This window comes from Perissodus microlepis, chromosome 3 (genome assembly GCF_051167445.1).
Source record: "Perissodus microlepis isolate ML-2025 ecotype Zambia chromosome 3, ASM5116744v1, whole genome shotgun sequence".
NCBI classification, from domain to species: Eukaryota; Metazoa; Chordata; class Actinopteri; order Cichliformes; family Cichlidae; genus Perissodus; species Perissodus microlepis.
The window spans coordinates 48918148-48943450 of NC_140463.1; the positions used below are offsets into that span (position 1 = coordinate 48918148).

General features: G+C 44.8%; 1 protein-coding gene across 1 annotated transcript; it reads left to right on the forward strand.

Annotated features, from left to right (window-relative positions):
* Positions 1–65: 65 nt before the first annotated feature.
* Positions 66–24859, forward strand: cd99l2 (CD99 molecule-like 2). The gene is made up of 9 exons (XM_084924685.1): positions 66–1141; positions 15962–16018; positions 17250–17303; positions 17424–17546; positions 20983–21063; positions 21753–21827; positions 22000–22119; positions 23371–23436; positions 23883–24859. The coding sequence occupies exons 1-9, from the start codon at positions 1081–1083 to the stop codon at positions 23942–23944; spliced, it is 699 nt and encodes a 232-aa protein (XP_084780811.1). The 5' UTR covers positions 66–1080; the 3' UTR covers positions 23945–24859.
* Positions 24860–25303: the final 444 nt, after the last annotated feature.

Here is a 25303-nt window from a genome sequence, read left to right on the forward strand (position 1 = left end):
TGTGGCTCCTCCAGTCTTTGAGAAAGATGCCAAACAGTGTCCCCATGAGTGTGGTCAGTAATGTGCTCTGTGCATAGTTCTTATTTTACTCTGTTTTTGTTTAGCTTTTGCTTTCATTGCCTTTTTGTCCAACAAACTCAGTGATTTTGAGTTTTTTGAGATTACATAATTTAATTTAATTTAGCTCCACAACAACAGTTGCCTCAAGGTGCTTTATATCAGAAGGTAAAGACGAGTTGAGTTACTGCCCCAAGTGGAGGAGTTTAGGTATCTCTGGGCTTCAATTGAAGGGAGAGGGGAGCAAGCGTTTGATAGATGAATTGGCTGCAGTGATGTAGATGCTGTCGTATTGAAGAGAGAACTGAACGTAAAAGCGAAGCTCTGGATTTACCAGTCACTCTATGTCCTTACTCTCACCTACGATCACTACCCAGAGTTTGTGACTAAAAGAACAACACTGCAGGTACAATCGGCAGAAATGGGCCTTCTTCGAAGGGTGGCTGGCCTCTCCCTTAGAAGTAGGGTGAGGAGTTCACCCATTCGGGAGGGGCTCGAAGTAGAGACTCGACTGTAGAGTGGAGGAGTAGTGGAGAGCCAGTGGAGTTAGTTCAGGCATTTCGCAAGGATACCTCCTGGGTGTCTCCTGGGCGAGTTGTCTGTCCCTATCTGGACCTATCAAAGTAACCAACACGGGCCAGAACTTGACAGCAATAAACCCTACCTCACTTAGCACAAAATAAAAAAATAACATGAATAGTAAGCACACCGACTAAACGACCTGATGTGCTCTGTTGGAACCGTGTATGTGATCGTGGAGTTTTTAGATAAAATAATAGTAAAACATATTCATAACCCTTGTTTAGTGTACTTGCGCTAATGACGAGATACACTAATGCAACATCTCTCTAATGACGAGAGGACTTTTGTTTTAAAAGGAACCGGAAGTGGCGCAGAGTGGGTGTGTCTCAGCTAGCCGTGGGGAACGCCCTGGATGCGGCTTTCGGACACGCTGAGTGCCAACACGCCCGCTGATCGCTCGTTGTTTCTTCACCTCGTCTCGGCTCGTGTGGACTCGTAGCCATGGCTCACCGCTCTCTGTGCGCTCTGTGTGTGCTGCTGCCGCTGCTGCTGCCGCTCCAAGGTAAGCTTTGTCCCGCACACCTCACCCCGTCGGCTCTCCCTTTGTGCTACACTTCGGTTTAAGGCCGAATAACGGTCCATCGGCCTGAAACGTGTCGTACGGTTTTCAGCCTCTACTACAAACCTTTACTGCTTATAGTTCAGCAGCTGGAGTGACTTGCTTTGGTCCCTGTAGTTCTGGGTGCAGATCCACGGAAAAGATCAAAGAGAAACACCCCATCACCTCTGTGCGTCGCAGCTGCACGTGCACTACTGGAAATGGTTCTCGTGCTCGGTGATGGAGGATGATGTGACCGGTTTTCAGGTGAAGGCAAATCACTGAAAACCCGACGATTTAATTTAGTCATGAGTTGATTTGTTTTATGAAAACCGGAAGATTTAAATGAGCAAAATGTGACTGAATGGTAGAGTGAAGTATGTATGGCACACGCTTTAATCATGATGTTGTTTAACAACGGGTAACTTAAGGTCAATAGTTAGCTGTGGTTGGTAAACGTTGTAGTGTAAGTGAGGTCTGGATAATGGAAATGCTGTATACCCCAAACCTACATTTTAAATCCATGCACACCAGTGTTTGTATGTGGAGCTTACTGGAACCAGCTGAAATTTGAGTTACTGTATTTCGGATTAGTTGCATGAAGCTGAACAAGGTCAATAACTTTAGACTAATGTCACATGTTAGCTTCTCTTATAGGACATGTAGGAAAGATGAAGTTTTACAGCAGATTTTTTGGAGCTTCTTATCTGCAGCTGCAGCTTCCATCATCCTCATCAACTAATATACCCTTTACGTGTGTGTGTGTGTATATACACACATATTGCACAGTAGAGAAATATAAAACGTTTCTCGACTCGTGCTAATTTATTTGGATTGGCAGACAATCAGACAAAGATGACCGCACCACAGTGAGCTCACAGATGACCTGGCAATACCTGTGATAAAATTCTTGTCATTCTTCAGTATTTGTTGTCGGACTCTTTTCTGTGGCAGGAATTTCACAGCGTGTACAGTGGGGCACAAAGCAAAATGGCAGACAATGGGAGAGAATGGAGGGATGACACTATCCTGAAAACTACCAGGGCTTGGATGGATGATGGGCACAGGAAGCCTTAACCGCAGCCCAGTTTCCTTTAATGTTTTTGATCAATGCATTTACGCTAATAAACTTTAAACCAGTACATCAACTGGTGCTTATAGGAGGCAGACGGCCTGGTGCAGTGAAAACAACGTGCAGCTTATTGCTGCCAAACACAGGTGCTGGTCATAGAATTAGAATATCATCAGAAAGTTGATGTATGTCACCAATTCCATTCAAAAAGGGAAAGTTGTATAATGTTTACATTCAATCCATACAGACTGTATATTTCTTTTGATTCTGATGATTGTAACTGACAACTAATGAAAACCCCAAATTAGATGTTCTAGCTTTGGATTGTCATTTATGCTTAGAAACATATAATCATATAACGCTTAGAGGTATATAATCATGATAGGATGTCTGATCCTTAGTAGTCTGCAAAGACTCTGTGTGCGTTCCTGAGTTTTCTGGCACACCACACATGTCCTCAGGTCATGAGAGAGGTCGTACCTTCTGTTTCTGATATATAGTACGGGAGGACACCTACTCTGTGTCTGTTTAAGTATAAGTGCCTTTTGTTTAGGTGAACTCTTTGGCACCAGCTTTGGGAGTTGTTCACAGGGTCATATTTTCACACACACACACACACACACACACACACACACACACCTGCACTACACACAGACTGGTAGTCTTTGTTCACATACATGCCTGTTCAAGATGGCACATGGAAACATGTGCAGCTCTCTATACGTAGTTGGGCTCCTTTGGCCTGAATTACTGCAGCGTGGCATGGATTCGATCAGTCTGTGGCACTGCTCCGGTGTGATGAGAGCCCAGGATGCTCTGATAGTGGCCTTCAGCTCTTCTTCATTGTTAGATCTGGCATATTACATCTTCCTCTTCACTATGGGCTTAAGGTCAGGCGAGTTTAGTGGCCAATTAAGATCAAGGTCCTTAACCTCCTAGGACCTGGCGTCCACATATGTGAACATCACATTTTGGGTTATTTAGACCAAAATACTCAATTGTGCTCTACAAGGGCCTGATGTCCACTGACGAGGACATTAAACTGCTACTGTTCTATCAAAATTTTAAACAAATGTCCTCATATGTGGCTCTTATTTTTCTTAAAAACAAAAATAAAGTAAAAAATAAATAAATCTGGTAATTCTTTGTTTTTACATTCATCGGGCCCCAATCAGCCCAAATATCAAAGAGAAATTAAAAATGCATGCTGTGGAAGAGTTCGGGTCTTAGGAGGTTAAACCAGGTTCTGGTAGCTTTGGCACTGTGTGTAGGTGCCAAGTCCTGTTGGAAAGTGAAATCTGCAGTTTCATAAAGTAAGTCAGCAGCAGGAAGCAAGTTCTTCCTGCTGCTGACTTCCTGGTTTATGGCTGTGTTGACCTCGGACCTCAGAAAACACAGTGGAGCAACATCAGCAGATGACCTGGCACCATCACTGACTGTGGAAACTTTACACTCCTGTCCAATGTCCCCTCTAAGCTGCGCACGTGCGCAATTGCGCACTGCTGGCACGGTCTCTGCGCACAGAAAATCGAACCTGAATTTAAATTAAAATTAAAACTGTAACAATTCTGTTTTGCAGTGTTAGTCAGTAAGTGACTGGCTGCTCCAGTGTGGGATTAGAACGATGCCACCTTATCCCATAGTCCAGCCAATGATGCGATTCACATTCGTATATACGCAGCCAATCAAGGTCGTCGACAGGCTATGACAGCGTCCTTATGTGCCGACACCGGTGTTTTAGCCAGCAAAGCGGCTGATGTGGAGTGAAGCCACGTTAATGACAACGTGTACAACCATTGGAGATGTGAGCAGGACAGACGGAACAACTGACGGAAAATGTGTGGGCTTTATACCAGTTTTTAAATTGTGTTGATCGGCCACGTAAAACCAGAGTTATGATAAAAAATATCTGCACTGTTTGGTTTCCTTGCTGAATACTGTCGTTGTTTATATTTACTGCAGGAAGAAACGGTTAAATCGGCGTTTTATAAGAAAAAAGTCTCGAAAGCGCTCTCCACCTGTGAGCAAAAACAAACCCCTCCCCCCTCTGCCTTCCCTATTCGTCCAAAAAAGTACCATGTCGACCAATCAAAAAATGATATGGCAACGTGGCATCTAGTTGTTAAGAAACGGGGGAAGTTTTAGGAGTGACGGCGGTGCTTTGAGATGTGAGAGATTTGCGACGTTTAGCGCAAATCTTGTGTAGTTAGTGTGTAGTGTAGTCAATAGTTTTGTTGTGTGTGTCAGAACAATGAGGCGACTGCTGAATGCTACAGGTGTTACAGCAGTGATACATCTCCTGTTGTCAGGCCTGCAGGTATCAGGCTGTTGTTCTCCTTCATCTCATAGTGGACAGAAATAAATTTTTGGAGTGACACAAATAATTTGTGTGGCATCAGATTTGATGCAGAACAGCTGATTGTTCTGTAAATAGTTTGAAATGTTGATTTAAAAATGCCTCGGCTGCATTTAAAAAAAAAGCTGCAAAAAACTTTGTTGTTTGCCAAACTGAGTAACTTTTTTGAAGAAGTAACTATATAATTAACTGCCCAGCATTGGTCATTATTTACTGTATTTTGCAGACAGAGTTACAGACTCTCTCCCAGACCACAGACTCATAATACAAGTCAGAGCTTTATAAAAAAAAAAAAGAAAAAAAGAAAGAAAGTTGTGTTTTCGAAATTGGAGTTCAAGTTATTTTTCCTTCCAATAGTGTTAACATGCTACACAGGTCAGGAACAAGATGTTTTTAAATTTTCATTGTAAATGGGCTGAAGCAGTTAATTAAAAGTAGTCTAACATAAATGTAAACGCTGTAATTTGATTATTTTAATAAACCATGAAACTTGGATGGATTCGATGCCGGCGTGACCACAGTGCACACGTCTGATGTCGCTCACAGTGGTCCAAGGAACCGCTCAGGGAGTTTGTGTGTTCGCTCAGACACGTGAAAAATTAGAGGGAACATTGCTCCTGTCTTTCTCCTGACTCTGGGAGCCTGATCTCCAAAGGAAATGCAGAATTTACTTTGATCACAGATCATCACTTTGGACCGCTCAGCAGCGTCCAGTCCTTTCTGTCTTTAGCCCAGGGAGACGCTTCTGATGCCGTCTGTTGTCCGAGAGTGGCCTGACACAAGCAGTGCGACAGCTGTGTGTCGTGGTTCTTGAAGCACTGACTCCAGCTGCAGTCTTTGTGGATTTCCCCACATTTTTGAATGGATTTTGTTTCACAATCCTCTCGTGTGGTTATTCCTATTATCACTTTTTTCGACCACATCTTTTCCTTCCCTTCGCCTCTCTATTAACATGCTCAGCCTCTTTTGCAAAGACCTTCTGTGTCTTGCCGTCCTTGTGCAGGTGTCAGTGGTCGTCTTTCGGACAGCTGCAGGTCAGCAGTCTTCCCCATGATTGTGTAGCCTCCAGAACTACACTGAGAGACCATTTAAAGGCCTTTGCAGGTGCTGTGAGTTAATTAGCTGATTCAATATTGAACTTTTTCACAATATTCAAATTTTCTGAGATATCTAATTTGGGCTTTTCATAGTTGTCAGTTACAATCACCAAAATTAAAAGAAATAAACAGTCTTTATACATCTTTCACTTTTTGAATGGAATTAGTGAAATAAATCATCTTTTTGATGATATTCTAATTCTATGATGAGTGGGAGCAACACATCAGCTTCAAGGATTCAAGGAGCTTTATGTGTCATTCACATCACATGTTAGCATGAGGTGGAACGAAATTATGTTCACACGGTCCCAGAGTGAAAAGAAACAAAAATAATGAAGAAACAGATTTTTTTTTAAGTAATAAATAAATAGTTGGGGTTTTTTTGTTTTTTAACAAACAGAAATGACAAGTAATAAGACAATACAATAAATAATACTATAAGTAGAGTGCAACAACCTGAGTACCAGTATGGAGTGTGGGTATAAATAAATACTTTAGCAGCAAAGGGCATGATGGCCAGCTTTGATAAAGTGACCTGTCAGTAAGTGTCAGCAGTGATGAAGGTGCTGCAATAACAGTTCTTGTCCATTTATGCACTGAGAAGTCTCAGAGCTTCTGGAGTGAAGCTGTTTCTCAGTCTGCTGGTTTTGCATTTGATGCTCAGCCTCCTGCCTGAGGGGACAAAGAGTGTGTGTGCTGGGTGAGTGGGGTCCTTCATGGTACAGGTGGGCCTCTTCCTGCATCTGGAGCTGTATATGTCTGTGACGGTTGGGAGGCTGCCTCCGACCACTCTCTGAGCAGCCTTCACCGCCCTCTGTAGAGCTTTCCTCTCTGCCACAGTGCAGTTTCTGTGCCACACGTTGATGCCAGAGCACAGAACACTCTCCACTGCACATCTGTAGAAGGAGATGAGGACTGAGCTCTCATTCCTGCACGCCTCAACCTCCTCAGGAAGTAGAGCCTCTGGTGAGCCTTCCTGATCAGGCTGGAAGTGTTGTTTTTCCAGGTGAGGTTGCCATCCAGGTACGTACCCAAGTACTTCTAGCTGGGTACTACTTCGACTGCAGATCCTCCAACGTGCAGGGGTGTGTGTGTGTCTTCCCTCAGGAACACAGCAGTGTTGTGATTCTGGGTCTTTGACCCCGGTGTCTTTGTGTTTCTACACAGAGACTCCAATCTCTGTGTTTTAGACTGCTGACTTGCTGTTGTGGTGATCTATGGTTCCTAGTCTCAGTTTGATGTGCTTCTGAGTTTCCTGTTTATGTCTCTGGGGGATGTAGAGGACTCTAGGTCATGTAGTTTCCTTTAGGCATTCCCCTCTGATAGCTCTGTCCAGGCACAAACCTGTTGCTGGAACAGCTGAGACTGTTCTACTGCAGCTAGCAAACATGGGACAGCAGGCAGAACTCTTTGTGATCTCGTGCACGAGGGACATGAATGAGACGAACGCCGTTCCTGCCGCTCGAACCCCAGCTCCCCCGTAGCACTGCTCTTTATTGAGGTTACATGAATATTCATAGGTTCATTAACATATGACGTCTCAAACAGGCATGTATGTGAACAAAGAGTACCGTGCGTGCGTGTGAAGATGTGACCCTGTGAATGACTCCTAGATCTGCTGGTGCCTATGAGTCCAGCAGTTCCCCTAAACAAAAGGCACTTTTACCTAAACAGATACAGATGTGTTTATCAGGAAGAGAAGCTACGACCTCTCTCGTGACCTTAGGATGTGTGGTGTGCCAGAACACTCAGGAAAAGAGGAGTGAACGCACACAGAGCCTTTGCAGGTACTAAGGATCAGACATTCTATCATTACACAATCAATTATATACCTATGAGCATAAATGACAATCCAACAGTATAACTCTGACACCCTCACTGTCCCCTCTCTGTGTTTATTTACCTCTCTCTCTCCCTCTCTGAGTGAGTGTCTCTCTCTCCCTCTATGAGTGAGTCTCTCTCTCTGAGTGAGTGTCTCTCTCTCTCTCTAAGTGAGTGTCTCTCTCCCTCTATGAGTGAGTCTCTCTCTCTGAGTGAGTCTCTCTCTCCCTCTCTGAGTGAGTGTCTCTCTCTCCCTCTATGAGTGAGTCTCTCTCTCTGAGTGAGTGTCTCTCTCTCTCTCTAAGTGAGTGTCTCTCTCCCTCTATGAGTGAGTCTCTCTCTCTGAGTGAGTGTCTCTCTCCCTCTATGAGTGAGTCTCTCTCTCTGAGTGAGTGTCTCTCTCCCTCTATGAGTGAGTCTCTCTCTCTGAGTGAGTGTCTCTCTCTCTCTCTGAGTGAGTGTCTCTCTCCCTCTATGAGTGAGTCTCTCTCTCTGAGTGAGTGTCTCTCTCTCTCTCTGAGTGAGTGTCTCTCTCTCTCTCTGAGTGAGTCTCTCTCTCCCTCTATGAGTGAGTCTCTCTCTCTGAGTGAGTGTCTCTCTCTCTCTCTGAGTGAGTGTCTCTCTCTCTCTCTGAGTGAGTGTCTCTCTCCCTCTATGAGTGAGTCTCTCTCTCTGAGTGAGTGTCTCTCTCTCTCTCTGAGTGAGCGTCTCTCTCCCTCTATGAGTGAGTCTCTCTCTCTCTCTCTGAGTGAGTGTCTCTCTCCCTCTATGAGTGAGTCTCTCTCTCTGAGTGAGTGTCTCTCTCTCTCTCTGAGTGAGTGTCTCTCTCTCTCTCTGAGTGAGTCTCTCTCTCCCTCTATGAGTGAGTCTCTCTCTCTGAGTGAGTGTCTCTCTCTCTCTCTGAGTGAGTGTCTCTCTCCCTCTATGAGTGAGTCTCTCTCTCTGAGTGAGTGTCTCTCTCTCTCTCTAAGTGAGTGTCTCTCTCTCTCTCTGAGTGAGCGTCTCTCTCCCTCTATGAGTGAGTCTCTCTCTCTCTCTCTGAGTGAGTGTCTCTCTCCCTCTATGAGTGAGTCTCTCTCTCTGAGTGAGTGTCTCTCTCTCTCTCTAAGTGAGTGTCTCTCTCTCTCTCTGAGTGAGTGTCTCTCTCCCTCTATGAGTGAGTGTCTCTCTCCCTCTCTGAGTGAGTGTCTCTCTCTCTCTATGAGTGAGTGTCTCTCTCCCTCTCTGAGTGAGTGTCTCTCTCTCTCTCTCTCTGAGTGAGCGTCTCTCTCCCTCTATGAGTGAGTCTCTCTCTCTCTCTGAGTGAGTGTCTCTCTCCCTCTATGAGTGAGTCTCTCTCTCTGAGTGAGTGTCTCTCTCTCTCTCTGAGTGAGTGTCTCTCTCTCTCTCTAAGTGAGTGTCTCTCTCTCTCTCTGAGTGAGCGTCTCTCTCCCTCTATGAGTGAGTCTCTCTCTCTCTCTCTGAGTGAGCGTCTCTCTCCCTCTATGAGTGAGTCTCTCTCTCTGAGTGAGTGTCTCTCTCTCTCTCTAAGTGAGTGTCTCTCTCCCTCTATGAGTGAGTCTCTCTCTCTGAGTGAGTGTCTCTCTCTCTCTCTGAGTGAGTGTCTCTCTCTCTCTGAGTGAGTGTCTCTCTCTCTCTGAGTGAGTGTCTCTCTCTCTCTCTGAGTGAGCGTCTGTCTCCCTCTCTGAGTGAGTCTCTCTCTCTCTCTGAGTGAGTGTCTCTCTCTCTCTGAGTGAGTGTCTCTCTCTCTCTCTGAGTGAGCGTCTCTCTCCCTCTATGAGTGAGTCTCTCTCTCTGAGTGAGTGTCTCTCTCTCTCTCTCTGAGTGAGTGTCTCTCTCCCTCTATGAGTGAGTCTCTCTCTCTCTCTCTAAGTGAGTGTCTCTCTCTCTCTCTGAGTGAGTGTCTCTCTCCCTCTCTGAGTGAGTGTCTCTCTCTCTCTCTGAGTGAGTGTCTCTCTCTCTCTCTAAGTGAGTGTCTCTCTCTCTCTCTGAGTGAGTGTCTCTCTCTCTCTCTAAGTGAGTGTCTCTCTCCCTCTATGAGTGAGTGTCTCTCTCTCTCTCTGAGTGAGTGTCTCTCTCTCTCTCTGAGTGAGCGTCTCTCTCCCTCTATGAGTGAGTGTCTCTCTCTCTCTCTAAGTGAGTGTCTCTCTCCCTCTATGAGTGAGTGTCTCTCTCTCTCTCTAAGTGAGTGTCTCTCTCCCTCTCTGAGTGAGTGTCTCTCTCTCTCTCTGAGTGAGTGTCTCTCTCCCTCTATGAGTGAGTCTCTCTCTCTGAGTGAGTGTCTCTCTCTCTCTCTAAGTGAGTGTCTCTCTCCCTCTCTGAGTGAGTGTCTCTCTCTCTCTCTGAGTGAGCGTCTCTCTCCCTCTATGAGTGAGTCTCTCTCTCTCTCTAAGTGAGTGTCTCTCTCCCTCTATGAGTGAGTCTCTCTCTCTGAGTGAGTGTCTCTCTCTCTCTCTGAGTGAGTGTCTCTCTCCCTCTATGAGTGAGTCTCTCTCTCTGAGTGAGTGTCTCTCTCCCTCTATGAGTGAGTCTCTCTCTCTGAGTGAGTGTCTCTCTCTCTCTCTGAGTGAGTCTCTCTCTCTGAGTGAGTGTCTCTCTCTCTCTCTGAGTGAGCGTCTCTCTCTCTCTGAGTGAGTGTCTCTCTCCCTCTCTGAGTGAGTCTCTCTCTCTGAGTGAGTGTCTCTCTCTCTCTCTGAGTGAGTGTCTCTCTCTCTCTGAGTGAGTGTCTCTCTCTCTCTCTGAGTGAGTGTCTGTCTCTCTCTCTGAGTGAGCGTCTCTCTCTCTCTGAGTGAGTGTCTCTCTCTCTCTCTGAGTGAGTGTCTCTCTCTCTCTCTGAGTGAGCGTCTCTCTCTCTCTCTGAGTGAGTGTCTCTCTCTCTCTCTGAGTGAGCGTCTCTCTCTCTCTCTGAGTGAGTGTCTCTCTCTCTCTGAGTGAGTGTCTCTCTCTCTCTCTGAGTGAGTGTCTCTCTCTCTCTCTGAGTGAGCGTCTCTCTCTCTCTCTGAGTGAGCGTCTCTCTCTCTCTCTGAGTGAGTGTCTCTCTCTCTCTCTGAGTGAGTGTCTCTCTCTCTCTCTGAGTGAGTGTCTCTCTCTCTCTCTGAGTGAGTGTCTCTCTCTCTCTCTGAGTGAGCGTCTCTCTCCCTCTCTGAGTGAGTCTCTCTCTCTCTCTGAGTGAGTGTCTCTCTCTCTCTCTGAGTGAGTGTCTCTCTCTCTCTCTGAGTGAGCGTCTCTCTCTCTCTCTGAGTGAGCGTCTCTCTCCCTCTCTGAGTGAGTCTCTCTCTCTCTCTGAGTGAGTGTCTCTCTCTCTCTCTGAGTGAGTGTCTCTCTCCCTCTATGAGTGAGTGTCTCTCTCTCTCTCTGAGTGAGTGTCTCTCTCTCTCTCTGAGTGAGCGTCTCTCTCTCTCTGAGTGAGTGTCTCTCTCTCTCTCTGAGTGAGTGTCTCTCTCTCTCTCTGAGTGAGTGTCTCTCTCTCTCTCTGAGTGAGTGTCTCTCTCTCTCTCTGAGTGAGCGTCTCTCTCTCTCTCTCTCTGAGTGAGCGTCTCTCTCCCTCTATGAGTGAGTCTCTCTCTCTGAGTGAGTGTCTCTCTCCCTCTCTGAGTGAGTCTCTCTCTCTCTCTGAGTGAGTGTCTCTCTCTCTCTCTGAGTGAGTGTCTCTCTCTCTCTCTGAGTGAGCGTCTCTCTCTCTCTCTCTCTGAGTGAGCGTCTCTCTCCCTCTATGAGTGAGTCTCTCTCTCTGAGTGAGTGTCTCTCTCTCTCTCTAAGTGAGTCTCTCTCTCTCTCTCTCTGAGTGAGTCTCTCTCTCTGAGTGAGTGTCTCTCTCTCTCTCTCTCTCTCTGAGTGAGCGTCTCTCTCCCTCTATGAGTGAGTCTCTCTCTCTGAGTGAGTGTCTCTCTCTCTCTCTAAGTGAGTCTCTCTCTCTCTCTCTCTGAGTGAGTCTCTCTCTCTGAGTGAGTGTCTCTCTCTCTCTCTAAGTGAGTGTCTCTCTCTCTCTCTGAGTGAGCGTCTCTCTCCCTCTATGAGTGAGTCTCTCTCTCTCTCTCTGAGTGAGTGTCTCTCTCTCTCTCTAAGTGAGTGTCTCTCTCCCTCTATGAGTGAGTCTCTCTCTCTGAGTGAGTGTCTCTCTCCCTCTATGAGTGAGTCTCTCTCTCTGAGTGAGTGTCTCTCTCCCTCTATGAGTGAGTCTCTCTCTCTGAGTGAGTGTCTCTCTCCCTCTATGAGTGAGTCTCTCTCTCTGAGTGAGTGTCTCTCTCCCTCTATGAGTGTCTCTCTCTCTCTGAGTGAGTGTCTCTCTCCCTCTATGAGTGAGTGTCTCTCTCCCTCTATGAGTGTCTCTCTCTCTCTGAGTGAGTGTCTCTCTCCCTCTATGAGTGTCTCTCTCTCTCTGAGTGAGTGTCTCTCTCTCTCTCTAAGTGAGTGTCTCTCTCCCTCTATGAGTGAGTCTCTCTCTCTCTCTCTGAGTGAGTGTCTCTCTCCCTCTATGAGTGAGTGTCTGTCTCTCTCTCTGAGTGAGTGTCTCTCTCTCTCTCTAAGTGAGTGTCTCTCTCTCTCTAAGTGAGTGTCTCTCTCCCTCTATGAGTGAGTCTCTCTCTCTGAGTGAGTGTCTCTCTCTCTCTCTGAGTGAGTGTCTCTCTCTCTCTCTAAGTGAGTGTCTCTCTCTCTCTATGAGTGAGTCTCTCTCTCTCTCTCTGAGTGAGTGTCTGTCTCTCTCTCTGAGTGAGTGTCTCTCTCTCTCTCTAAGTGAGTGTCTCTCTCTCTCTCTAAGTGAGTGTCTCTCTCCCTCTATGAGTGAGTCTCTCTCTCTCTCTCTGAGTGAGTGTCTGTCTCTCTCTCTGAGTGAGTGTCTCTCTCCCTCTATGAGTGAGTCTCTCTCTCTGAGTGAGTGTCTCTCTCCCTCTATGAGTGAGTCTCTCTCTCTCTCTCTGAGTGAGTGTCTCTCTCCCTCTATGAGTGAGTCTCTCTCTCTCTCTCTGAGTGAGTGTCTGTCTCTCTCTCTAAGTGAGTGTCTCTCTCCCTCTATGAGTGAGTCTCTCTCTCTGAGTGAGTGTCTCTCTCCCTCTATGAGTGAGTCTCTCTCTCTGAGTGAGTGTCTCTCTCCCTCTATGAGTGAGTCTCTCTCTCTGAGTGAGTGTCTCTCTCTCTCTCTGAGTGAGTGTCTCTCTCTCTCTCTGAGTGAGTCTCTCTCTCCCTCTATGAGTGAGTCTCTCTCTCTGAGTGAGTGTCTCTCTCTCTAAGTGAGTGTCTCTCTCTCTCTCTAAGTGAGTGTCTCTCTCCCTCTATGAGTGAGTCTCTCTCTCTGAGTGAGTGTCTCTCTCTCTCTCTGAGTGAGTGTCTCTCTCTCTCTCTAAGTGAGTGTCTCTCTCCCTCTATGAGTGAGTCTCTCTCTCTCTCTCTGAGTGAGTGTCTCTCTCTCTCTCTAAGTGAGTGTCTCTCTCCCTCTATGAGTGAGTCTCTCTCTCTGAGTGAGTGTCTCTCTCTCTCTCTAAGTGAGTGTCTCTCTCTCTCTCTAAGTGAGTGTCTCTCTCCCTCTATGAGTGAGTCTCTCTCTCTGAGTGAGTGTCTCTCTCTCTCTCTAAGTGAGTGTCTCTCTCCCTCTATGAGTGAGTCTCTCTCTCTCTCTCTGAGTGAGTGTCTGTCTCTCTCTCTGAGTGAGTGTCTCTCTCTCTCTCTAAGTGAGTGTCTCTCTCCCTCTATGAGTGAGTCTCTCTCTCTGAGTGAGTGTCTCTCTCTCTCTCTAAGTGAGTGTCTCTCTCCCTCTATGAGTGAGTCTCTCTCTCTCTCTCTAAGTGAGTGTCTCTCTCCCTCTATGAGTGAGTCTCTCTCTCTGAGTGAGTGTCTCTCTCTCTCTCTAAGTGAGTGTCTCTCTCCCTCTATGAGTGAGTCTCTCTCTCTGAGTGAGTGTCTCTCTCTCTCTCTAAGTGAGTGTCTCTCTCCCTCTATGAGTGAGTCTCTCTCTCTCTCTCTAAGTGAGTGTCTCTCTCCCTCTATGAGTGAGTCTCTCTCTCTGAGTGAGTGTCTCTCTCTCTCTCTAAGTGAGTGTCTCTCTCCCTCTATGAGTGAGTCTCTCTCTCTGAGTGAGTGTCTCTCTCTCTCTCTAAGTGAGTGTCTCTCTCCCTCTATGAGTGAGTCTCTCTCTCTGAGTGAGTGTCTCTCTCCCTCTCTGAGTGAGTGTCTCTCTCCCTCTATGAGTGAGTCTCTCTCTCTGAGTGAGTGTCTCTCTCCCTCTCTGAGTGAGTGTCTCTCTCCCTCTCTGAGTGAGTGTCTCTCTCCCTCTCTGAGTGAGTGTCTCTCTCTCTCTCTGAGTGAGTGTCTCTCTCCCTCTCTGAGTGAGTGTCTCTCTCTCTCTCTGAGTGAGTGTCTCTCTCCCTCTATGAGTGAGTCTCTCTCTCTGAGTGAGTGTCTCTCTCCCTCTCTGAGTGAGTGTCTCTCTCCCTCTCTGAGTGAGTGTCTCTCTCCCTCTCTGAGTGAGTGTCTCTCTCTCTCTCTGAGTGAGTGTCTCTCTCTCTCTCTGAGTGAGTGTCTCTCTCCCTCTATGAGTGAGTCTCTCTCTCTGAGTGAGTGTCTCTCTCCCTCTCTGAGTGAGTGTCTCTCTCCCTCTATGAGTGAGTGTCTCTCTCCCTCTCTGAGTGAGTGTCTCTCTCCCTCTATGAGTGAGTCTCTCTCTCTGAGTGAGTGTCTCTCTCCCTCTCTGAGTGAGTGTCTCTCTCTCTCTCTGAGTGAGTGTCTCTCTCTCTCTCTGAGTGAGTGTCTCTCTCCCTCTCTGAGTGAGTGTCTCTCTCTCTCTCTGAGTGAGTGTCTCTCTCCCTCTATGAGTGAGTCTCTCTCTCTGAGTGAGTGTCTCTCTCCCTCTCTGAGTGAGTGTCTCTCTCCCTCTCTGAGTGAGTGTCTCTCTCCCTCTCTGAGTGAGTGTCTCTCTCTCTCTCTGAGTGAGTGTCTCTCTCCCTCTCTGAGTGAGTGTCTCTCTCCCTCTCTGAGTGAGTGTCTCTCTCCCTCTCTGAGTGAGTGTCTCTCTCCCTCTCTGAGTGAGTGTCTCTCTCCCTCTCTGAGTGAGTGTCTCTCTCTCTCTCTGAGTGAGTGTCTCTCTCCCTCTCTGAGTGAGTGTCTCTCTCTCTCTCTGAGTGAGTGTCTCTCTCCCTCTCTGAGTGAGTGTCTCTCTCCCTCTCTGAGTGAGTGTCTCTCTCCCTCTCTGAGTGAGTGTCTCTCTCCCTCTCTGAGTGAGTGTCTCTCTCCCTCTCTGAGTGAGTGTCTCTCTCCCTCTCTGAGTGAGTGTCTCTCTCTCTCTCTGAGTGAGTGTCTCTCTCCCTCTCTGAGTGAGTGTCTCTCTCCCTCTCTGAGTGAGTGTCTCTCTCTCTCTCTGAGTGAGTGTCTCTCTCTCTCTCTGAGTGAGTGTCTCTCTCCCTCTCTGAGTGAGTGTCTCTCTCTCTCTCTGAGTGAGTGTCTCTCTCCCTCTCTGAGTGAGTGTCTCTCTCCCTCTCTGAGTGAGTGTCTCTCTCCCTCTCTGAGTGAGTGTCTCTCTCTCTCTCTCTGAGTGAGTGTCTCTCTCCCTCTATGAGTGAGTCTCTCTCTCTGAGTGAGTGTCTCTCTCCCTCTATGAGTGAGTGTCTCTCTCTCTCTCTGAGTGAGTGTCTCTCTCGCTCTGAGTCTCTCTCTCTCTCTGACTGAGTGGTTTTCTGTTTTCGAGTCCCTTCTTCACTCTTTACTCTCAGTGTAATAGTTTTTTCCACACGGTTTTTGTTTGTTTGTTTGTTTGTTTGTTTGTTTGTTTGTTGCCGGCTGCTTTGGCTCTGTGCCTGCTGTTGAGGGGCTGCAGAGGCTGAGAGGCTGACACGCTGTCATGCCAACAGTGAGCCGTTCGCTGTAGGAGAGGTGGTGGGTTATGACAGCCTGAAATCTGCTTCTCATATGTTGTGATTGTTCGTTCTTCATAAGGTAACTAAAGTTGATGATTTGGTGGAGGGAGGTGTCATTTTCACCCCCGTTCTCCCGTCGGTTAGCCCTGTTAAAGAGGTTACCATCTCAAATGCACCTCCTTCTATTAAAAATAAACTTTAGTCGAGGAGCTGTCACTGTATGGCCAGTTGGGTCCATAAAGAGGGTCTCTGTGCAAGTCTGTGCTGCTTGTTGTGGCAGGTTTTTATGATCCTCAAAGACACCGCCGGTGAGCTAAGAACTAAGCACAGATCTTCTGTGGATGTGGGCTTCTTCACATGCTTCTGCCTGTAATCCCAGACACACTTGATGATGCTGACATCAGGGACCATCACCTCAGTACTTCTTGTTCTTCTTTACGCTGAACTTTGGCTGTTTGGGGTCCTGCTGCAGAATCCCTTGTTCTTGCACCATGACACCAAGAGAAATTCCTTGTTTATGCACAAACTTAGTAACAACGTGATTGTGTTTTCCTAAATGCACTGATGCATTCCTCTCTCTCACCTGCCCTGCAGTTCTGCCTCAGGACTTAAACCTGGAGGATGCTCTGGATTTTGAAGACAATAAACCACGTAAGCACAGTGAAACACCACTCAGCTGTTTCTGGTTTAAAACTCTCACCATAACCTAACGAGGTGCACGTTTGACACAAGTCCGGGTGACCAGCTGTTCTTCTGTGTGTGGGCGTTTCCCTCGTCCAACATGGCCCCAGTTTAAAGACATCAGTGGATCAGTGGATGCAAGATTAGCAGACAGAGCTGCACCTGAACCAACAGCTACTGTGATGGAGAAACTGAGTACACAAGGATACAGAGTCCATCACATGATGTAATAAAAGCACATTTCCATTTCTGGTTATTGTATGAACTTAGCAATGGATTTTACAAAGTTTCATTGGAATGAAATATGCTGTATCTGTCATAAGATTTGTGTCAAACCTGCAGTTTGTTTTTTTAGTTATATAGATGCAAATTTGAGGCTGCCTCTCAGTGTCAGTGATATTACTGCATATATGATCCACAAGCATAAAGTAAGATATGTGTGTAAGCTTTAAGAGCTCCAATCCAAACACAAACTGATGCCAACACACCTGAAAGGGAATCTGAATAAAAACCGATCATATATGCACAAGTTTAAAGTTCAGCGTCACAGATCGTATCATTTCCTCTTTCAGAAAACTTCCTGTGTGTACAAATGCCACCATTACATTTGAGTGTGCTCTTTTCTCTTGGGTTCACAAACAAATGACTAAAATCTTACCATACAAATGTTTTAAATGTCTACAGCTTTGATTGAGACTGTGGAGATGTAGTCTGCAAAGCTGTGTCTATCCAGCAGCAGAGCGTATTCAGTGCCTTTGTTTTCCTCTATATGGAGCTTGTTTCACCATTTTGGATGCCAGACAGAGAGGAGCACTCTGTGAGCACCCAGCAGCACCAGTGAACCTGCTGGTAATGGCTCCGTGAGGCCTGAACAGTCCTGATCCCCTAAAGGAACTGGTCCCATCCACCTACAGCCCAGTAACCTGGACTGGCTCCATACTGGGCAGAGTCGGTGTCAGTCCTGTACTGCTGGATGAAACCCAGCTTCAGACTATTTCAGCTCCATCACTTAGAGATGTTTGCATTTTTCACAAATGAAAACTGTAAGATTTTACTTATTTGTTCATGATTTGAAACACGCAGCCAGTCAGAAAGGTATCTAGTGTGACTGAATAAATAAACTGTGATTATCTGCTGTCATCTCATGAGTGATGGCAGTAAACATATTGACCATTATATGTTATTCTGACTTGTATAACAGTGACACCAGCACCTACAAAAAAGCAAACAGCACCATCAGGAGGAGCAGGCGGAGGTGAGAACTTTACAGCATCTTTGCACAGAGTCATTTTAGGTCTGAATAAATGTGGGACAAGAAAATCTGTGCGCTACAACAAATCTGATTGTAACTGTGTGTTGTTTTTTTTCTCTTCAGACTTTAAACTGGAGGATTTCTTTAACGATGTCACCACCACCACCACCGCCAAAGCCCCACCCAAGGTTTTCCCCAGGGTCCCTGCAGCCACCAAGGCCCCAGCGAAGCCCAAACCCAAGCCAGGTGAAAGAAAGCAGCCCAACTCCCCTCCTGAGGCCTGTGGGTTACCTGCAGAGCGAACGGGCTTTGTTACCTGAAATCTCAAGAGTTCAATTTTTACATCTCTGAATAAATCAGTGAACAGCAGCCACGCCCACTTCTGATTAATCAGAGCTTTTAAACCATTCGGCACGTCGAGGTTTTGGTGTAGAGAAAACATGAGAATTTTCTCACGCTCAAATATTGACTTATTTTGAATTTGCAACACATATTAGGAGGTAAAAGAAGAATATTTTTATCTAGATTGTCTCGGCACATGTATCCAGCAGCTGAGGCTGTTACTTCTTTGAAAACATTCCTAGACTGACCATGAAACCTGGCTTCCTTAGTTAGGAACGCCTGGTGGAGTCTGTGTGCTGACTGTCAGTTTCCTCTTGGTAGTAGCTGGTTGTAACATGCAGACTGATTTATTTACCAGAGAACGTACTGCAGTTAGTACGTTCATTTAGTTTTTAGTTTCTATTAGTTCATTGCTGCTGTAGATATTATAATGGGGAGGGTGCCAGGAGCAACATTTAGGAAATAAAAGTATTAATTCTAGAAAACATAACAGTGTCTGATGGCAGAGTGAATTCAGCTCAATGCAGTTTATGTAGCTCTCAGGCTCCCCTCACTGCGCTTTACATTTGTTAGGTAATAAATATCTAATCTTAAATGCTTATATGCTGATTATTATTGGTTTATATAAGAGAGGCCCAGACTTCAGTGTAAAACTAGGTTACAGGCTGACCAGAAACTGCATGTTTTTTGTAGAATATGAGGAACCGACAGAGTGAGACTAAGTCTAGACAGGTTGCCCTGGCAACAGACCTTAGAAAGGGGAAGTTATTGCAAGCTGCACAGGAAGTTTTAGTGCACAGGCATATTAATAAATCAGACACAGAAAAGAGGAACTGAATAGAAGAAGTTTTGTGTGTAATGAAACTGTGTGTGACGTATGTGACGTCGAGAGGTACATAAATAACCTAGCTTCCTGTTTTCTGCTTGTGAGCAGGCGTTTCTGTGTGTGCTCAGTCTCCATATCCCGGGATATGTAAATAAAGATCTTTTTTTTTTTTTTTAAAGTAAAAGACCACTTTTGAGCCGTGTCTTTTTGGCCCCAAGAATCAAAAGAACAGTTTCTAACACTTGGTGCCGTGACCCGGATTCTTGTGCGGCTGAGGGGACTAATTTGGACCTTAAGGTACGATCTGATATGAGTTGGACAACAGACCGGTCTAAAAGAGTATATGTAAGTGCAAGCCTGTTGAAAATTGTGCACATTGGATGAATTCTAAATTAGTTGTCCACTGAATTGATGATTGTTACCATTAAAGTGGCTCACTAGTGGAAATTAAACTAAATTATAAAATCTGTTAAGTAGATTTTAGGTGACATGTCCATGATAATTTGGGATAAATAAAAGTAAAGTTTGGGGATATTTGATGAAAGCTCATTGTTGTTAATACTGGGGTGGATTTTTAATTGTTGTGACGTATGTTTGAAGTTGGTGTGTTGTGTGTGTGTGTGTGTGTGTGTGTTACGTCAGCCAAGAAAAGAGATATGAGTTTAGGATATTTGGTTAAGGGATATATTCCTGTATTGATTAGCAGAGTTGGACTCGGGCACCAGATAATTCAGCTGTGGAATCTCCACAGTGGTGCTTTTAAACGTATTTAAATAAATTTTAGGACGGACGTTGGACTTCTAGGGGTGCAAAATGTTCTGACTGTGATGGCTCCATCTTGCGGCGGATGCGCTGCAATTTCCTGCGACGACAGGGTCATCCGGGTGATACCCGTGACAGATAGGGACAGTCGTTAATAATCAGTGGTCAAGTACCACTTTTCTTGCACCGTTTGACCGACAGGGTTGGACCTGGGTGGTCCCGTTTGAACGTGATTGACAGGTAAAGCTAATGGCGCAGACGGGATTCGAAAGCGCCCACGAGTGGGGTTTCCGGTCAACTCACGGGGACCACTTTTAAATTAACATAGGGCCTAGAAATTTGACCGCTATCGGTGAGGGCAATCCCGAAGCGGGTTGATTGACCAGCAAGGTTGGACCTGGGCTTAGAGGCTTTTAAATTAATCAAGGGAAAAGTTAGGTGTCCCGGGACTGAGGTTTGGAAACTGTGATATGGAAATGGTGAATAATATTGGTTTTGAAGAGGTTATATGGTAATGGAAATAATTTATCTTGGCAGTCAGTGTCTTTTAAAAACATCAGAGCCTTTTTACACTGACTGTCTCCACCAGATTCACAAAAATGACTCCTGTCTCTCTGCATCAGCTCTGCGACACTGGTGACCTGTCCGGGGTTACAACAGCTCCCCCCGAGGCAGCGGGCAAAGAATCCAGGCTGCCTGTCTAAGAGAAGCTCTCAGTTTAATGCTGAATATTTCACTTATTATTTATTTTATTTGCCCTTTATTTAACCAGGAAGATCCAATTGAGATTAAAAAACTCTTTTTCAAAAGAGACCTGACCAAGAAGCAGAAAGTGTCTCACAGTTAAAGAAATTCCTCAAACACAGGCAGCAACAACACACATGCAAAAATAAAATAAAAATAAAATAAAGATAAAATTCAATAAAATGCAAATAGAAATTTCAAAGTTCAGTTAAAATGACAATCACTGAATTGACACAGTTACATGTTATGGACTTGGCCTTTTAGGATTCATAGTTTAGATTTCAAAGCACTTAATGAAATGAAGTCGTTTTCCAGTCGTTCTGCAGTTCGTTCCAAGCCGACGGGGCTAAATGGACGAAAGCTCTTTTGGAAAGGTTCATTTTGGGCAAATGGAACAGAAAGCAACAAGTAACCTTGCAGACGAAGAGAATAATGACCAGCATGTTTCACTGCAACCAGGCAACATATGCAGGAATCCAACTATTGCCTTAAAACTGTATAAATGAGAGTTCCTGCGACTGGCCAAAGCAGCCCATTCTACCTTGGAGTATAACTCACAGTGGTGAGTGTGAGGTTTGCAGTGAGTGATGAACCTCAGAGAAGCACGATACACAGCATGAAGCATTCACATATAGAATGTCTCCATAATCGCCTTTTACCTGCTGCAACAGGTAAAAATGTTGCAGCACTTTCCTGTTCAACATCGTACTTGTGCTCAGCTGTTGATGCACCGTGATGGTGAATGGGCTGGTTCTTATACTGCTCTACTTGAGCATTCAGATCGCTTTATACAACATAAAGATCCATGATGTGGACACACGCATCCACAGTCCAGTGCAGTAGACAAGCCAACGACACACAGTAACCAAAGCATAAGGGAAATGTAGTTACTTGGTTTAATTAGAGTGTAATTAGTTGTTTTTTCTTTCTTTTAACAGTATTGTGTATTTGATCTCTGCTTCCTTTTTTTTGCTCTAACACAGACATTTGATCTTTTTACCCCTGCAGCCAGTGATGACTTTAACCTGGCTGATGCCTTAGACCCCAGCAATGACATTAATGGCAAGGATAAGAACGTGGGGAAGGGAGGTGGGTGATGGTGTCCTGCATAAGATCAACATGACTCCTAAATCATCCGCCATCTCACTTCTTTTTCTTTCTGCCATCTCATTTCTTAATTTTTACTGCTTAGCTGTGTCTCCATTGCATCAGTTCCAAACATAGACAAAGAGGGGCAACTTTGAATTTATTGCATGTAATGATTTAATGCTAATCAGCCTCTTGTTTGGTGTTTTTGTCACTGAATTGAAAACTCTTACAAGCTGCAGGATTTAGTTACACCCTGACTAATGTCCCAGCTGCATAATGACACTGGATCATTGGTCAAATGAAATTATTTTGTTTTTGAATGAGAGAACAGAGGAAACGAGTCGAAAATGCATTTCAAGAATTTGTTAGTGTCTGTAAAGTTTCTATAGAAGCTTTCAAAGCCATCATTAAAACCTGACGATCTCATTACCCTGTGTTTGTGATTCATTCAGTTCTTATGTGTTTGAACTGAATTAATGGACTCCTCCAAGCCACTGATAGCCACTCTCTGACACAGAGCGCTCATTGTTGTCCTCCTCTGCTCCCACGTCTCCTCCTTCCACTGACACACTGCTCTCTGCTTCAGTGTTTAAATGCTGAACACCAAAATAGAGTTTGACAGATCAAATGCACTCATGTTTCATGTTTCAGTTCACATCCAGCTGCGTCTTCACTGTGTTTCCTCCCAGGTATGTTCTCTGACGACGATTTGTTCAATTTGAGCACAGATGAGACCTACAAGCCTGACAACAGCAAAAGCAAAGGTTAGACTTCATGGTACATATTTAACATTTCATTACACCAAAGATGTAAACACTCTTTCCACATGAGGGAATGTGGTGGCAGGTTTCTGTGTCTGCTGTGCTCCTATAACTGAGCTGTGTGTGTGTGTGTGTGTGTGTGTGTGTGTGTGTGTGTGTGTGTGTGTGTTTCCAGAGAACACAGCAGAAGTGGGCACCATCGCAGGGTTTGCAAGTGTAGTTGCCATGGCGCTGGTGGGTGCGGTCAGCAGCTACATTTCCTACCAGAAGAAGAAGCTGTGCTTCAGTATTCAGCGTAAGCTACACTGCACAGGTGGTTCAAAGGGGGCGGGCCTTCACTGCTACACTGCTATAAAATGAAAAGCGAGCTGCTGTTAGCTTCAAGTATTTGATCCTTGTTGAATTTGTGGGTTTGCTAACTTATACAGAAATAAACAGTTTGTAATTCTTATGGTAGATTTATTTAAATGTGCTTTTTCTGGATTATTGCAGGACTTAAGAGATATAAGCAGCCACTCCTTATGTCTCTAACTATGAATATATTTTATTATCATCACATCTGGATTAATATACTCACTATTTTTAATTCACTGATGACTTGGTTGGAAATGTTAAAAATTCCCATTTAAACTTCATAGAGCTGTCGTTACTTTTACAATATTTCAAGAGTTTTCAGCAAAAACAGGACATACGATGGAGTCATTTCCATTTCCTTTGAAAAATCAATAATTGATCATCAAAACAGTCACTGTTTATTTATTTATTTTTCTTGATGGAATAATCAATTATTCAGCTCCATCACACCAAGTATGAAATGCAAATGCTAATGTTGAAGCTCCAGTGATGATGCTTTTCTACCACATGTTGTGAACGCACTCAGAGTTGACTGAATTAACTCCAGGAGATAACAGATCACCTCTAACAGATCACCTCTAACACATCACCTCTAACAGATCACCTCTAACAGATCACCTCTAACACATCACCTCTAACAGATCACCTCTAACAGATCACCTCTAACAGATCACCTCTAACACATCACCTCTAACAGATCATCCTCCTTGTAGTTACATTTCTAGTCTAATTGGCTGGTCATGAATAGAGGTGGCAACAGTACAGACTTTCTGTACTTAAGTAAAAGTACAAATACTGGTGTTAAAAAATACTATTTCTTTAGCTCTGTGTCGTCTCTTCCTGTGAAATCCAGCAACACACTGTGTGACAAACAGTTTGTGTGTTTGCGGATGTTTGTTGAGCTGATCGAAGCCTTGTAGAAACATTTTTCCCTTAATGCTCGTTGCGCTGGCTACATGCTGACTAAACAGACGGACACTTCAGCCCCTGAGTATAAACGCTGTAGATGATACAGCTGATGCTTTAATAACAAGCCTGTTTAGAAACTGTAAAGAGTAGAAAGGACAAATATTTGTTTAAAAATGTAGGAAGTAAAAATCAAAAAGTGGTCAGAAAGATACAAATACCTGAAGATTGTACTGAAGTACAGTAACGAAGTATTTATAGTGAACTGTTTGTTATGTGTTGGCAGAGAGTCTGAACACTGACATGCTTAAAGCCGAGAACCCTGAAGCGGTGGTGGCCACAGAACCACAAGGTACCCCCCCCTCCGTCTGTTATATAAATGCATATAAATGTACAGTGGTCCCTCGCTATAACGCGGTTCACCTTTCAGAGCTTCGCTGTTTCACTGATTTTTTGTGGCAATTTTGCTTTTTTACAGCGCATTGTGTTCTGCGTCCTGATTGGCTGTAGACCATTGTCAATCAATCTCGTGCCGCGTCTCCTGTCCAGTACAGAACTTTGAGCCTGTATGAGAAAAGTGTATAAAGTGTGTAGTGACGAGTTTTACTTAAAAACATCTATAATAACTTTAAAAAATAAAGTTGGCTACTTCGCGGATTTCACCTATCGTGGGTTATTTTTAGAACATAACTCCCGCGATAAACGAGGGACCACTGAAGTTGTTTCATTGTTTTCAGAACAAGTTGTCACAGATCTGTTAGAATAATGTCTGACAGCAATGTTGTTGTATCTCTGCAGTGCAGCAGACTCTGCTGGAGCCGCCCAACGCTGACCCTCAGACTGAAGAGAACGCTGTGTAAAAAAGAGCCAATCACCGGACTCCCCAACAAACCCTTCACATAACCCCCCCCCTACACACACACACACACACTCACACACTCTGAACAGGCAGAGGTCACAGGTTGTCTCTGTGTAGCATTATTGCTGCAGAACCTGGATCTGTAATCCTGGTTTGGCAAATCTCATGTTTTTAATTCTCTGTAACCCACACAGCTCACACCGTGTGGGTTTTACCCCACTAACCACTCACAATGTTTTTTACTGTTATTTATTTGCCAGCATGTACTCTGTAGTGCTTTGCTGGCACAGATTGAAGAATACCTGAGATGAGAAGCTAGCTCACAGACTCAGTCAGTATCCACTGAGCTGGTTTTGGGCACATTTGAATTTATTGATGATATTTTGGCAAACTGATGAGTCAGTAACCTGCTGCATGTTTTTAAAGCAGCCTAAAAGAGCATTTGAGGAAGCTGAACTCCAAAGTTAACCAGATTGCTGTGAAACTCAAACTGACTTTTATATTGTTTATATTTTGTTTTTATTCTTTTTACTGTGAGTTGTATTTAGGGATAACAGATCATTCAGTGTCCCTCGTTGAAGCCTAACTAATCATGTCTTGTAAATCAAAGCTATTGTTTTTGTTGATGCACAAATCTGTCCTGAAATATTTATTTGGTCTCTGCTCTCCACACGCCTGTGGAGGACATTCAGCTCGTTGCACTATTACTACTCTAACCATGTTACTATTAACACAGCTTTGGCTTTAATCTTTCTTAACCAAGTACATTAGTGAATGACTAAGGCATCCAACACCTGTAAGTATTAGAGTGTAAATGGCCTTATAGAAAAACTCATTTCTAGTTTGTTTCAACCATTAATGTAAATGATGCTGAAACATCTGAGCGGTTAATAAAACACCTTATGGTCAATGACAAGTTCAAGCCTAGAATGGGAACTCCTCAGATGGGAAACAGTGCCCACTCTGCGCCCACTCTGCGCCCACTCTGCGCCCACTCTGCCATATTGTATTCTTTAAGGGGGAAAGGGGATTATTGATTGGAGGGTCTTTACCTCACAATATGAAGGACTGGAAGTTGTTTCCCACGTGTAAAGCTTGTGAGAGTAAGAGGACTGAGTATTGTGCCAAATATGAAAAGTCAGATAAGCAGTAAATGCACTTGATGTGAGTGAGGATGATGAAGTCTGTTCCACATCAGTTTCAGCTTAAAACTGCGTCCCGTGAGCTGCTGCTTCCCTCTGACTCCTAACGGGACTTTCTTCAGTGGAAACGGATGAAACTTTGTTCCCAGGAAAAAAAAAGCTGACTGTCACAGAAATGTTAACAAGTCTAACATGAGTAGTTGGTAATACTGGTGACT